At 52.0% G+C, this 15131-nt stretch overlaps 1 protein-coding gene across 7 annotated transcripts in view; it reads left to right on the top strand.

Moving 5' to 3' along the window:
* LOC106030949 (sodium- and chloride-dependent GABA transporter 2) overlaps positions 1-15131 on the top strand; it is a 37933-nt gene that overhangs the window by 10121 nt on the left and 12681 nt on the right. For 2 of the 7 annotated variants that reach the window (XR_007161459.2, XR_010828571.1), the window contains exons 1-6: positions 312-1624; positions 4632-4766; positions 5913-6053; positions 6518-6602; positions 9304-9436; positions 12708-12842. Coding sequence is in view for 5 of the 7 variants with exons in the window: in XM_066990227.1 (XP_066846328.1) it covers positions 1132-1624; positions 4632-4766; positions 5913-6053; positions 6518-6602; positions 9304-9436; positions 12708-12842 (1122 nt within the window). In the remaining 2 variants the exon portion in view is untranslated. The other 5 variants (XM_066990228.1, XM_048059006.2, XM_066990227.1 and 2 more) reach the window with 5 other exon arrangements.

Raw genomic sequence — 15131 nt, 5'->3', positions numbered from 1 at the left:
GACCATGCAGGAGCCAAAAAGCCACCGGCCGGCAGGGAGGGCGAGGGACGGGCGGCCCCAGCAAGAGCTGCTCGCAGGCAGGGGGAAAGAGCCCCTTCGCACTGGCCATGAAATCAGTCATGTGTAGGTTTTTGTCCGGCCCTGGGGGGTGGGGGAAGGAATGTGGGTTGGGCGAAGTCTAGGATTACACCACGGCTGAATTTTTTCCCTTTCCACGCTTTATATCGCCAGCACCTTTCGGTCCTGCCTTCGCCTCTCCCGCCAGCTCGCGCCCCGCCAGCCCCGTCCGCCAGGTAACCGCGCGCTCCCACCCGCCCCCCGCACCCACCCGTGGGCCCGCGCTGGATGAGAGGTCACCGCGCGCTTTCTGCTCGTTTAATCATTTTCCAGCACCGACGGTTCCTCCCGATCCTTCCAAGCGGCTGCTGTCAAACTCCTGCCAGTGCTTCTCGCTCCTCTCCACCTCCCCAAGGGCTTTACAGGGGGCTATGCAGGGGCAGGGAGGTGGGGGGAGAGGGTCAAAGTGCTGCTTTGCCTGTTTTTCTTTTTTTTTTTTCCCCTCCCCGGATGGGGGAAGAGTGTCATTTGCTGCCGGTGCCTTTTCCTGCTCTCCTGGCGACAGCGTGAATGAATGGTCAAAGTTTCCCACGTTAGGCTGAGCTTGATGGGCTGCCCTGGCAAGCACCACGCAGAGGAAGGTTCCCTCCGTGGCGCGAGGGTCTTCAGCAGTCCCAGCTTTGGGATGGGGCTTTGCTGGGAACCACAGCTCTTGCCCTTTGCCCCCGGGGCTCTGAAGGCAGGAGGGCATCCTGCCCGCGAAGAACAGGCCCAGACACCCCCAGCCTCCTAAATGGCAGCCACAGAGACGGGAAGGTTGCTACTAACAGCTGCCACCACTGAAAGCAAAAGCTTCTTTCCCTCCCATTTCAGTTTGTCCACTTTCCGTATCTAAGACTTTTGTGTCTTTTCTGGCTTTCACTATACGGTCTGTAAAACCATACCTTAGTAAACAGCAACAGGTGAGAGAATTCCTTATAAAACATCTATTTATGTGTTTAATCCCTCTCTCACCCCACTCCAGCCCCAACTCTGTTTCCCAGGGTGTGCTGCAGTGGGAGCTTCTGTAGAAGGATGTGCTTCCAGAAGCAGGAGTGTTTTGAGATGGGTCACTTAAAAATAATGAAACTGGGAATGGCTTTTAAGGACTGGCTTTGGACTGCACAGTCAAATCTCACACGTGCCCTTGGTGCCTTTCGTCCAGCAGGAATCATTACAAGCAACAAGCCAGTAAGGGTTTGGCACGTGGGTGTCTGTGCGTGTCCTCTCCCCTCTCTTGCCTTCCATAGCTCGGGTTTTGGCCTTGTTGCATGGCTTGTTGTGAACATAACAAATGAAACTCCTCCTGAAGGTGGGATGGATTACAGAGTCCCTGGCACCGTTAGCAATGGCGAAACGGTGCCCGCGCAGCCTGGTGTGGAAAAGGAGAAGGAAGAGGAGGAGAACCAGACCCTGGAGCGAGGGCAGTGGAACAACAAGCTGGAGTACGTCCTGTCGGTGGCTGGGGAGATCATCGGCCTGGGAAACGTCTGGCGCTTCCCCTACCTCTGCTACAAGAACGGCGGAGGTGAGTGCAGCCCTGGTGCCACCAGCATCCCTCCTGTGACATCCCTGCCCAGCCCCAGTGCCCGAGTCGTAAGACTCACCCCAGGCACATTTTCCCAGAGGAGCAGCACTGGGATCCCCAGCAGGGAGATGAGGCACACGGATGGATGTGCTGCAGGCAGAGTAGGAGCAGGGCATTGATGTTACTTGTGCGTGGTGCACGGATGCTGCTCAGGCTCCCTGCTCAGCAGTGATCCCTGACCGATGCCACCCAGGCTGCCCGTGGCTTTTACAGGGGGTTGTGCCTGCTTTTAGCTAAAGGCAGCCTTTTAGGAGAGAAAAATGAAAGCCCAAAGTTTTTCTCAAGCTTGGTTTGGTGGCAGGTGGGGAGGGAGTTGCTCTCTCCGTTTGGTGATTAATTGCTAATTGGGCTCTCCGGAAGGGCAGGGCTGGGGGAAGCGGCACTTGGCTGGGAGCTGGTGGGCACTGGGGACCAGGGCTGAAATCCCCTGGCGTTAGCTGGGGGCAGTCTCATGGGCCTCACTAAACTGCTTTCATCCCAGTGGCATAAAAGAGGATTAGCCGCTGTTTAGCTACTTTCACGCTGTGCCTTGCCTGGTGCTTGTTTCTTTGCACCAGGTGCTTGGGAATTTCATTCCCTTTCGAAAGGCAGGGCTTTTCTTGCTCCCCTTCCCATGGGGAAGGTTTCTTGTCTGCATGTGAGCAGTGCCTGTTCCCCACTGCAGTGCTCCTGGGTGCTGTCCCCCGTCAGGCAGCACATCCTGGGACCCTGCCCCGGCCCCCCCTGCCCGCCAAGCCCCTCTGGTGGCTGGGGGAGAGCTTAGGGAGTGTTTGGGATTGCTTGGATGGAAAAGGGGTTTCTCAGCCTTTTTTCCTTTTTTTCCCCCTCAAAATGGGCCTGAAGCAAAGCCCCGTGAAGTGGCAGAGGCAACGAGGAGTTTGAAGTCTCGGGCAAAGTTTTCATCCTGTGAGGCAGGGGAAGGAGGATGCATGAGGCTCGGGCGCAGAGGGCAGCGGCTCTTGGGGCAGGGCGGTGAAGCGAGGCCAGGCAGCAGCAGGGGCTCTCCCCTGCCTCCAGAGCCCAGCCCCGTCCTGGCTGCTTCTGGCACCAAATCCCTCCTAGCGCATCGAGATTGATTGTAAAAGTCGCCAGGTTTTTAAAACCTGGTTTTGTTCTGTACTCCTTGGGGAAGGCTGGTCTAGCCACTCGCTTCTCTGGTGCTTAAATAAAAGTGAGGGGCCTTTATTTAATTTCCAGTTTCAGGTCAGCCGTGGCCAGCCTGTCACCATCTGCTCCTGTGCCGGTGTTACAGTGCAGCTCCCATTGACTTTTGCTGAAGTGTTTGCAGGCAGTGGTGATAACTCCCCTCAGCTTGTGTTTTGCTTGGCTAAATGAGCCAGGCTCTCCACAAAAAAGAGAACTGCAAAATCTGAGTTATGTAAAGAGGGGCAGCCTGTCACTTTGTCTTTCTTGAGGGATATTTCCATATAGCAAAGAAAGAGTCTTGCATATTTAGTACTCAGTGTGCGATACCGAGGTCCTGTATAGTGCTGGAAAAAAAAAAAAAAAAAAAAGCAAACAGCTAAAAAAATGTTCTTTTCACTCTCATTTGCTCTTGCTTTCGCCTCCCATGACAGGGTCAGGTCTTCCCTGGGCAGGCTGGCCCGGCCGATTGGGAAATACTGGGGAAGCCTGTCTGGTGGTGCGGCTGCTGGCGCCGCAGGGGAAGGGGAAGGGGCTGGGGTGACATGCAGCACACCTCCGACGGGCATTGGGGCCCCTGCCACAATGTCCCACTACATCCCTCTGGGAAAAAGGCAGCGCTTTTATGGTCACACAGCGACACGCAGGATGGGAGCTGAGGGGATTGTGTCGATACAGCCGCTCCCCCTGTCCTCGGCCTCAGCTAATTTCTATTTACTGGCTGGGATGTGGGCAGGCGCTTGCTATTTCCCCATGGCTGCCAGGTGTCAGCATCTTGCCCTTCGGCCACTCTGCCCAGAGGCAGCTGCCACGAAGCGCTCCCTGTGCATGTTTCTGGTCACTTTTTTTGCAGAAGGGGAGGGCTGTCGCCCTGTTTCCCGCTGGGATGAACATGGGGTGGGACTTCTGCCTGGCCCCAAGGAGCTTTCTCCCCACTCATCCGTACCAGCCAAGCTTTGTACTGAAATCTCTTGTTTTTTGAGTTTACTTCTGCCCCAGAATTGTTATTCTTCCTGCACCCCCACCAGCCTGACCCAAGAGCCAGTTAGCATCTCATTGGCATTGGAAAAGGACTATGGGAGGGAAAGGCAGGGCTTGAGCAACTTCAATGGGGTGTTAATGAAGCTGGGAGCATCAAGCAGCTTGTGGGGATGTCCCTCAGGCTGTACGGTGAAAGCTCTTACTGCATTGAACGCTAGTCCTGGAGTAACCAAACGTCTGATGCATTTTTTCCCTCCCTGCCTGGTTTCATGGCAGGTCTTGACCAGGAACGCAGACCCAGTTGCTGGTACAAGGGAAATACATTTCTGCAATACTTCATTTTCCTTTGCATGTTTGCTGCTTTTTGGCGAGCCATCCCAGGGCAGGTGAAAATATTACTCTACACATATCCTCAGTGACTCAGTGTTGTCATGCATAGACGCTCAGAATAATCAATGTGAAAGGAATTGCCAACTTGTTTAAAAATCATAATGGTTTAAATCAGAGTATTCTCCTTTATTTGTGTACAGCTACTGAGAACTTGTTTTACTCTTCCTGTACAAAAAAAAACAGGCCTAGAAGATTTCCTTTCTCACCTTCTTTCCCAAATACAGCATTTCTCAGGCAATCACATCATTCTGGGAGATGAAACTTGAGGAAAATCCTTTTTTCCATGCCCTTCCCACCCTCTGCAGACCACATCCCTCCCGTGCCACCCCAATGGAGTCCCCCAGAGGAACCCACTCAGGGCCATACTGGATATGTCCTGAACCCAGCCACCTGACAGGCCTTATTTCTCTTGTATTCTGCTTGAATCTGCCAGGTGCGTTCTTCATCCCCTACCTCATCTTCCTCTTCACCTGCGGGATCCCTGTCTTCTTCCTGGAGACAGCACTGGGGCAGTACACCAGCCAGGGAGGGGTGACGGCCTGGCGCAGGATTTGTCCCCTCTTTGAAGGTGAGTGGGGTGAGACTGGGGGGACCCTGGGGACCTATGGGGGCTCTGTGCTCATCCTCTGCCCACCCCTGTGAATCCCAGCCCTTCCCAAAATTAAGCTGGAAAAGTTGATCCCAGCTTCCTTCTTCACATTGGGCTCTGGCTGAGAGCTTTGCACCTAATAAAAATTCCTCCAAGATCTAATGATGAAAATGCTTCTGGCAGTCATGCAGAACCTAAAATATACTGTTATCTTTCTAAGTTGATGCTATGTCATTTTCCTGAGTTTGTGGAGGGCTTAAAACCTTAGTGGTGAAAGGTGTTAGCTGTCATTAACTGTCAGATCCACTTCTACCACTATTTCAGCACAATCATCCACTCTCTTTCCATGTCAGGAAATGATTTCCATGAAAATTTCCAGGAAAATTTCCATGTCTTTTCCATGTCCAAGTCACTTTCCATGATTTCTTGGGACTGAAAAGTCCCAGTTGCCTCCGTCCCCTCTACCAAAACCTTTAGATACTCCTCTGGCACCTTTCAGAGAGGGTGCACAAACGGCAAAAAGGGAAGAGGGATAACAAACAAAAGAAAAACTGAATGTTGGTAGAAGAGGTGCTATTCAGCAGGTGGAGCACTGTCATATGCTTCTGCCACTTTGGGTGCCTTTCCAACCACAAGCTGCCTTTCCCCTGTCCAGACTCCCTCCTTTTCCTGTCCTTTCACCACTTGGCCTTCCCGAGTGCTTCAGACAGACTGCCCAAGGCCTGGAGATGCCGGGCAGGTTCACTTGGCCACATGGCTGGCCAGGCGACACTTCCCTCAGTTCCCTGTGGGGCTGCACGTCTTGTAGATTAAGGCCCCAGGAGCTGCCCACCAGCCAGTGTTTTCACGTGTTCATCCCACCTCAGCTGCTCTCCAAGCCCATCTGCTGGTGCAGGTTGGGTTAAAGTGCCTGCATGGACGGTGGGATTTGGGGAGGGACTGACACCTCAGGAGGCTGACATGCTCGTGTTCCTCCAGCAGCACGGTCACCATGCAGAGCAGAGATGAAGCTCTGAGTGGGCGCAGTGGGGGACAGGCCAGGGGGCCAGGTGCTGACCCCTTGGTGAAGCCCGGTCCCATCCCTCAACATGTGGTTCACCCGCCTTTGGGGCCTCCTTTCCGCAGGAATTGGCTACGCCTCGCAGGTCATCGTTGTGCTTCTGAACTTCTACTACATCGTTGTGCTGGCCTGGGCCCTGTTCTATCTCTTCAGCTCGTTCACCATCGACCTCCCCTGGGGCAGCTGCAACCACGAGTGGAACACAGGTGGGTGTGGAGGTCCTGCTGCTCTCCTGGGTCCAGGCAAAGGGACTGCTGAACCCATGAAACCCCAGCTTGGGTCGCACCACTGCCCGTAGGGGTGGGGAGCCCCCAGTGACCACAGTCCTGCTGGTGCTTTTGGGGAAGAGGCTGCAGCCACCGAGGGTGTCTTCCTCCTTGGCAGTGATGAAAAGTCCCATCACCCTGTGCTGTGCGTTAGCTATAAACCCAGGGATGGCTTACCATGCCTGCTGGAAGGAAAAATTAAATGTCATCTTCTTAATTGTCCTAGGTTTCTTGCCAGCCTTGCCCTGGAGGGGACTCCTTTGGTGCATCTTTGGGACTGTACAAAATTTGTCTCTGAGTCAATGTCAATGGGTGTTGACACTGTGGATGGAAAGGGAGCGGTTTTCTCCGGTTCTGCAGTCACTGCTACTCACGCCCCCTCTCTCCCCGGGCCTCTCCCGCAGGGAACTGCATGGAGCTCCAGAGGGCGAACTCGACCCTCAACGTGACCAGCGAAAACGCCACCTCGCCGGTCATCGAGTTCTGGGAGTAAGTAAAGGACGGCCTGTATCCCTCTTTCCTCTGAGACATGCCTTCCCTGGGCAACGAACCAACTATGGTGGTGGTTCCTATTAATACATGCTGGTCAGAAGAGGCCGCAAGAGAGCACGCTGGGCAGGTCAGGGCAAAGGCTCTCAGGGGAGCTCCGTCAGTCAAGGGTGACACTGCTGGGCTTGTGGTGGTTGTCTGGGGCTGTGCTGGCATGCCTCAGCCAGCTGACTTGTCCTTCCCTTATGCCTTATTGCTATCCCCTGGACTTTTTGGGCTTCTCATTCTCACAGGCCTTGGTGATGGCCAGCTGACTCTACACAAAACCTTGCCTCACTGTTGCTTTATTTCCTCTGGTCCTTGAAATTTCTTCTCCCTTATTCCTCCTCTGTTTGTGCTGCTTCTCTCTCTGCTTCTTCCCATGTTCCTCAATTCCACACGTGAACTCCTTTGTACAGTTGTTTCCCCCTGCAGTGTAGGTGAATTGGCTGTATGTTCCTCATCCCCAAACCGTGGATCAGACTTACCCAAGGTGCAAACCCCATTAAAATTAGTCACTCCCTCAGGATATGGTGACCTTTGCCCTATGGCTTGGGTGTGGTTTATGTATCTTCTGGATTATCCACTGCTCTTGTTCTGTCTAGAGCACTCTGTGTATGCAGCCCTTAACCTGCCTGGTGGCTCCGTCCGGTGTAACCATGCTCAGGACACAGGAACATTTCTGTGAGTGTGGTGCGATCTGTGGTGAGCCACCATGCAGCAGCTCTCTGCTGGGTCTTTGTCTGTATGCTTTGGAAGCTTTAGAGTATTCACCTGTTGAAGAGGAAGCCTTAAAGCCCTGTGAAGTATTGCAGGAACCCATGCTGGCGATGCAGCAGGTGATCTCTTTCCTTTGAATCTGTGCTCCTGTGTGGTACCAGCATGTTCCCAGGAGGCTGTGTCATCATGGATGGTGACTTTTATATGCAGACTAGACTTCATATTAAAAATAGAAAAAGAGGTGATGTTTTTACGTCACTGACTAATATGATAGCTATACTGAGGGGAGAAGCTCACCAAAATCAAACTTGAGTGCTGGGTTCAGCTCACATCATGGTGATATTTGCTCCTTCCTTTTCGTTGTCTTCTTCCTTTGTGCATTGGTTAGCCCAAAGTACAGAATAGCTTGATTTCTGGCACAAAGACACAGGCCTGCAGGCTTGCGATCTCTGATGATGCTCAGCATCTCCTGGGAGAATGGGCACAGCCCAGCTCTGAGTCCTGGCTGACAGAGCAAGAAGGCAGCCTCTGCTGCCACCACAAATTTCCCTTGTGAGCTGAGGCTGGCAGAGGGCTCTGCACACCGCGGCACCCCTGGGGCAGCACAGGGCAAAGCTCTGTTCTTGCGTCTGCCTGTGAGCAGTGATCATTAAAGACTGGAAGGCGCTGGGTACATATACTGCTCCTAATGAGCTTATGGTAATTCCTTCCATAGATGGGATTTTTCTTTTCTCCTACAGTGCACTTTCATTTTTTCTTTTAACCTGCTCGCATGCAGTTAGATGCTGGCCTGCCTCAGACTGCTCCTCCTGAGGCTGGCAGCTGGAAAAATCGGTGTTCAGTGAACATCCCTGTGTTACTGGGGAACCAGCACACAGGACTGGAAATTTCCACTGCCTGTCCCTTTTGATGCAGTGTCTGTTCCTGCCCTCCCTGGGCAGGGGCGGAGGAGGCAAGAGTTTCCCTGAGAAGCACTGACCTGCCGCTGGGGTGATGGCATGCTTCTGGCTGCGGTACAGTGCCCGGTTAGTTATGGTCTGTTAGCATCCTTCCCCCGACAGTTACATAGTCCACGTGCTTAGAAGCAGGGAAAGAGCAAGATAACAACAAAATACTCAGAGGAACAACATGATTTCTTGTGATCCTCTTCTTACCCTCTCAATCCATCTTAGACTGTGGTTCTCCAGAAATGTAGCCTTTATTCTGGGATAATTGCAGTCTTTTGCAGCAGAGCAGGCTTGTGAGTATGCTCCACGCAGTGCTGCTGGGGCTCCAGGGCAGTGCATGTCCCTCTCTGCCTGTCTCAGGATCGGGGCTCGGGACTGCACCGTGGTATCACTCTCAGATGAATCAGTGGTCTCCTCTGACTGTGCATGCTGATTGTTGTGGTCCTGGCTGGGTCTTTGTCATGGCATGGGATGCTCTGCTGCTGTGGGGCTTGAGGTGATATATGTAGTTGCTCCTAAAGACAGCAGAAGGGTGCTATGGAGAAGGGGTTAGAGAGCTTTTCTTCTTGGGTGGTCCTAATCAATTCTGCATAGTAAGTGCAATGCATCATCCACCCTGAGAGCACGTCAGAAAGTCAGGTGGACACAAAAGGAGGCCCAGGTGGAGCTTGTGAATGCAAGAGGGGCAAGAGAGACCAAGGGGTGTAGGGGGAAGGCAGAAGAAATGTTTAGCCCAACAGGCCAGTGTGACAACAAGTGCAGAAGCAGGTGTCCATCCATGACCCAGCAGGCTGGTGGTACTGCTGTAGCAGTCTACGTGTGGGGTGCTGTTTGACACCTCTGCGGCTTGCAGCTAAGAGATGGGTCTTGTGTGTAAAACATCCCTTCTCCCCTGAGCTGTCGGGTGCTCTGGTGTTGTGATGAGACGTGGTGTTGGGAACGCTGGTGGCCATCTCCGGTGACACTTGGGTGCTGTTTTCCTTCCCTCCATGCAGGAGGAGAGTGCTGAAGATTTCTGATGGCATCCAGCATGTGGGCAGCCTGCGCTGGGAGCTGGCTCTGTGTCTGCTGCTGGCGTGGATCATCTGCTACTTCTGCATCTGGAAAGGGGTCAAGTCCACAGGCAAGGTGAGTGCTTGGCTCACATCGAGCCTCTTCCCTTGATCACAGCTGGAGTGTTTGATCCACCTGCCTCTTGTGTGTTCAGGCAGGCCCTGGAAATCCCTTCCTGAGACAGCAGGACCCTGCAGTGCTCAACTTGTAGCACCAGGCTTTGTGCTAGAAAGGATGGGAGTGCTAGACAGAGACAGGAAGCTTCTCAGAGCATTACCTTCCAAGATTACCTTCCACCTGGTCCCTCTCCGTCTAAGGCCCAAGAGGCCTTGCTGTCTTTCTGCATAGTGGGTGGCTGCATGTTCTCTTCCCTCCTGCCACAACATGAACAAGCAGTGTGGTTTTTGCCTCTGCTGGCAGGTGCAGCTGGAAAATCTTTAAATTCATTAGATAGTTACGAAGGTAACACTGGTGATCTCAAAGCCCTTTCTGCCTCAGCATCATGGGGATCTTCTTTTTGTCTTTTTGTTGGTCCCAACTCTTTCTATACTTGCTCATATTCCCCAGCAAAAGAGTCTCCTTTTTTTACTCACACTGGTCACCACAGAGTTATTTCTCCAAATTCTCCTAGGAAGGGTTTGGTGTAACAATAGAGCTCCATCTTAAGCTGCCCCATCCGTCTCCTCCCTTTGTTGCAGTGCGTGCCACTGTCATTTGCACTGACACCATTACTTAGTTTCTACTACTGCCTCCTGACCCATTCCCAGCCAGCAAGAACAGATGGAAGTGAAAAGGTTTAGTATGTTATCTAAATGGTGTCTTCTCAGTGTGCTTCAAACAACATGGCTTGTGTGATGGGATATAAATTGTTGCTGCATCCATTTCCATCAAGTTGATGGCATGGATGTTAGCAGTTTCTCCTACTTCCAGAACGGTCTGGAATTATGAAACATGAAGGGGAAATCAAGCAGCTTGCAGAGATGATGTTTTCTGGTTTCCATGGAGTAAAATTAGAAGAAAAGAGCAACTGCTTGCTGTGGTGGCCTAGTAAAAGAAAGCAGAGGCAGTATAATAACAGCAAATATGATACTAAGATACAGCAAACATAGTGTGGGAAGTGCCGAGAACAAATTCAATCTATTTTAGATACAAGTTCTATGTAAAATGCAAACGCTTCTTAGCAAAAAGGACTAACAATGATGAGATCTTACCACCTGGAAAACAGAACCCTTCTTCCAGTGGAGAAACACTGCCCATTGGTTTATCAGCCCCTGAACTGAAATCGCCCTGGACAGAGCAGTTCTGCAGCGGTTTGCATCCTTGGATGTAGGGACTGCCTGTCCCCAGGGAGCGCTCGCAGATGCAGGAGGTTGTCACAGATGGAATCACTTTGCTGAGGCATGTGGATCAGGTTCAAATAAAACCCTGGATGTTGTTGACCAGCATGTGACGGAATGATCACACTGATCTCGGCAAGGTTCCTAGTGATGTAGTTAGTGCTAACAATGCCCAAGAAATAAAAAGATTGGGTCTGAGCCAAGCATTGAGTAATGTCTCATTGGATCCAGATGTTTTTGTTGTTAGATAGAAGTTTGGCACTCTCCATCCAAGAAAACCTTCTCCAAATTCAGGCTGCTGGTCTCAGTGCAGATGTGAGTGGCTGTTGAGTGAAAAGCTTAACACGCGAGTTCTTGCAGGCACACAGGGCATTACCAAGATCTTAACCGTGTACCAGAGAACAACCAGGTTGTGTACAGAGCCCCTAAAACTGCTGCGTTTTAGAGATCTGTCTGAGAATGTGCAACCTGCCATCCTGGAGGAATATGCACTAAGGTTCAAAGTCAATGGGTTGTCTTTAAGGTTTTTGTTTTTAATCTTGCTTTCACAAGCTGAGAAAGATTAGACTTTCATCCTGCCATATCCCAAAGCAATAATTTGGTTTTGTGGCAAGTACAGGGATGACTGTTAAACTCTCAGGACCTGTAGATTTGATTAACTGTCACTGAGAAGCTCTAAATCAGAGTCTTCTTGAAACTTTGAGACTGAAATGAATAATGGCATTTGCTGGTGTTGAAGGATGATGTCCCTGGGCTCCTTCAATGTCCAGGATGCAGATTCAGAGGGACAGGGATGGAGCTGCTAACACAGATGCCTCAGACAGTCTTGAGCCCCAGCAAGGAGGTGTTTTTCACTTCTATCTGTGGCATTCCCCAAGACTGCTGTGATATATGGAGCAAGACACATGAAATGCATGGAGATATTGGGGCTATAGGCTGAGGTGATAACCTAGTAGTTTGTTTTTTCAAGGGTGGGATCTCTCAAATCCTTCTGTCCTTCCACATCACAAAACTGAATTACAGTCTGTATCTCAGCTTGGACCCATGGCAGTGTCAGGTGCTTTGGACGCTTTACTCAGATGGAGTATATCAGGGTGGGTCCAGAAGAAATCTCTTTTTGATTCACTACTTGGATCCATAAGGATTATCCAGGGAAGAGAAGCAGTGGTTGTGTTGTCCAGGCAAATCATCCTCCCATTGCTGGCAGTACCTCTTCTGCTGCAGAAACTGCTGTAGCAGTGACAGAGGCTGCCACCACCACTAAGGGATGGTGGGCTTTAGGTGGATTTGAAAACAGCTTGTTCTAGATGGATGGGCAGGCATGAGAAACAGATCATTTCACAGCATCACATATTGCAGCTCCTCTAGAGAAGTGCTTTAGCTCTTCGGTGCGTAACTGCCAAAGCTGAGAAAAGAGCTGTTGGGTAGCATTAAGGCGAAGGCAAAACCTTGCTCTGCACAACCACGCAGGAAAACCCTGAAGGAGCAACGTTTCTTTACTGTCCCAGATACAACGAGCTGAACAAGTGTTTGCACGGTGGTCAATAAGTCTTGAAGGTGTGGTGGCCATGCAGAGGCATTAAAAACACTACCCAAATTGCTGGTGAGGCTACATCAGCCCTCAGCTTTGGTTTTAACTGTGTGGGAAACAGACCACAATGCGGTGCCTGAGTAGTCCTGAAAACACCTCAGTTGTCCCCAGATGGGAGGTTACGTCTATGTTCTGTGCATGTGACTCAGCCCTGTACTTGGGGTGGGGATGTGCAGGTCCTTTGCTGGTGCACACAGGTATTGCTGCTGCCTTCAGTGGGGCTGCTCTGATGACAGGCTGCTGATAGCCTAGCTCATGCTCTGTATCTCTCCTAGGACTAGAAAGGTTTTCTCTGGCTCCAGACACACCATGCCATGACCCAGGTTTCCTGGACACACATAAAAATACATTTCTTCCCACTGCAGGCTAAAGCAAGGTGCTTGGTGCGCTCATACCTGTCCTCTTGTCCTCCTCCCAGGTGGTGTATTTCACGGCCACGTTCCCGTACCTCATGTTGGTGGTTCTGCTGATCCGGGGAGTCACCCTGCCTGGGGCATCCCAGGGAATCCTCTTTTACCTTTATCCAGACCTCAGTCGCCTCGGGGACCCCCAGGTAAGGACAGTGGGGAGCCAAATGGCTGAGCTGTGCTTGCATGGATGCCTGTGGCTGTCCTCTTCACTTCTTTTTCCTTTTCATAGAATCATAGAATCAATCATTAAGGTTGGAAAAGACCTCCAAGATCATCAGGTCCAACCACCAATGTCACCCACTAACCCATGTCCCCAGGCACCACGTCCAACCTTTCCTTGAACACCCCCAGGGATGGTGACTCCACCACCTCCCTGGGCAACCCATTCCGATGCCTAACCAATGCCTTCCCACTCTTTTTCTTCCAGTTTATTCTGTCTGTCTCCTCTTTCACCCTCCTGGGCATAAGGCAGAGCTGTGATATGGGTAGATACTGGGGGGTCCCCATGCTCTCTCACCCTCAGCTTTCACCTCTCCCCTTCTGTATTTTCTAGCCTGAGCTGGGTCTGAACTACCCAGGGGCATGGGCAGAGGTGGCAGATTAAACCCTCCGTGAGAGCAGTTCCAGCTGAACCCCCCATTTCTTGGGGAGACCTCTGTGCTGCTGCAGCACTGCAGCACATGGGGAGGAGGAGGAAGAGGAGGAGGATGGCTCTGTGCACCCCTGGGACCTGGCTGCCCTCCTTGCCTCCCTGTCCCCATCGAGAAATTCCTGCCTGCAGAAACAGAGGGTCGGCACCCGACCGCTGCTGTTAATCTCTTTGGGACAAGTTCTTCCACGTTAAATCCTGGCTCCTGCTGAGCTGCTGTACCAGCCTTTGTGCAAAGGTGTTTCCAAAGGAGATTAAAGGGTGCCTGCCTGGAAAATAGGCCAGCAAAACCCCTCGTAACCCTGTTAACCCTTCCTGCTCTAGCCCCGCTGCTGCCTTTGGTGTTAATTTTGCAAGCAGGGGCGGCTCCAGCTGATGAGAGGAGCGAGGGTCCCTGGGGTGGGGGTAATGGTGTGCCAGGGCTGCTGGGGACCCCTGGCCTTGCTGGTGCCACTGGTGCGGTGTGGCTCTGGGTGATCCGGTTTGACTTAGGGCTTCCCATCTGGGGAGCTAAGCGCGAGTTTCCGGTTTGCAGCTGAAGGTGGTCTGGTTTGTGTCATTTGTGCAGTGCTCAGAGTTCCTGCTCAGCTTTCTGGAAGTCACTCTCTGGTCAGCTGTGTGCCTAAGCAGTGGCTGAAAAGCTTAGTTTTGCAGTGCTGGCTTCTCTCGTGCTGTCCCCTTGCCCGTGGGGAGGAGGTGGGTAGGACAGCTCTCCCTCCCTGGGAAGGTGCGGCATGGTTGGAAGGGGCTTTTCCAAAACACCCAGGAGCACAAGGACAGGCCTGTGGTAGCACTGTGTGTGGCTCCCTTTGTGTTGTTGCAGTGTGAGGGCCTTCTGCACCGAGATGCCATTTTCGAAAGGCGCTCCCCAGCTTATGCAAAGCCCTGTGGTCTTTGTGCCTGCATCCCCAAGGGGACAGCACCGAACCCCTCCAGGCAGGGCATGGTCTGCTGCTGCTCGCTGAGTCCTGTGAGCTCTGTCCCGATTACAGCCTGACCTTTGGAAGCACGGCTTCCTTCCAGCTTGGAAAACGCCACTGCACGGGCGGATGTGCTGTGACCCTTCAGCGCACGAGCTCTGCTCCCCCCTCCCCAACACACCACAGACACCATCATTCTCTGACAAATGCTTTGCTTTTGGGGAAGGAAAGGTGGAATCAGTAGCACTGGTTGCCTTCCTACAGTGTGCTTTAGCTATCTTACCAAGCCAGGTAGCACAGCTTGCGGTTTCTCCTTTGTTCTCCCATTGGAGAGGGAAGGTAAGGGTTAGTGCCCCGCGTGTGCACGGCCGTGCCCCTGCCTGCCGTGCAAGGACAGCACGAGCCCTGCCAGCCGGCTGGGCCAAGTCGATTATAATTGATTTGCGCTCACAAGGCAGCAGGCTGTGATTGTTTACCCGCAGTCCGGCGCTGCCTGGAAAAATGCAAGGTTCTGCAGTTCCTGGGAAGGGATGCTGGAGATTTGAAATAAAAATAATCAAAATAACCTCTTCGATTTGAGCTTTGTGACAAGGAGTCTTAAGGGGAGCTTTACATGAAGGGCAAACGATACACAAGGGGACAAAAGGGTAACTGCTTAAAAGTATATGAAAACATACGTCAAAAGAGGAGATGAATTATTTAGCAGATTCTGCTAGGGGAGAAGCAGCTGAGAAGTGATTAAGTGTCCGTGTGTGGAAATCATTGCTTATCACTTGCCCAATGACCTTGGACCGAAGTGTGAAATCCTGTGCATGAGACCTGGTTGATAATGGTCTCTTCTGGCCATAAAGTCTGTAATTCCC

Source organism: Anser cygnoides, chromosome 1, assembly GCF_040182565.1.
Source record: "Anser cygnoides isolate HZ-2024a breed goose chromosome 1, Taihu_goose_T2T_genome, whole genome shotgun sequence".
Classification (NCBI taxonomy): Eukaryota; Metazoa; Chordata; class Aves; order Anseriformes; family Anatidae; genus Anser; species Anser cygnoides.
The sequence above is the reverse complement of the archived record's forward strand: the minus strand, read 5'-3'. Positions and strand labels throughout refer to the sequence as shown.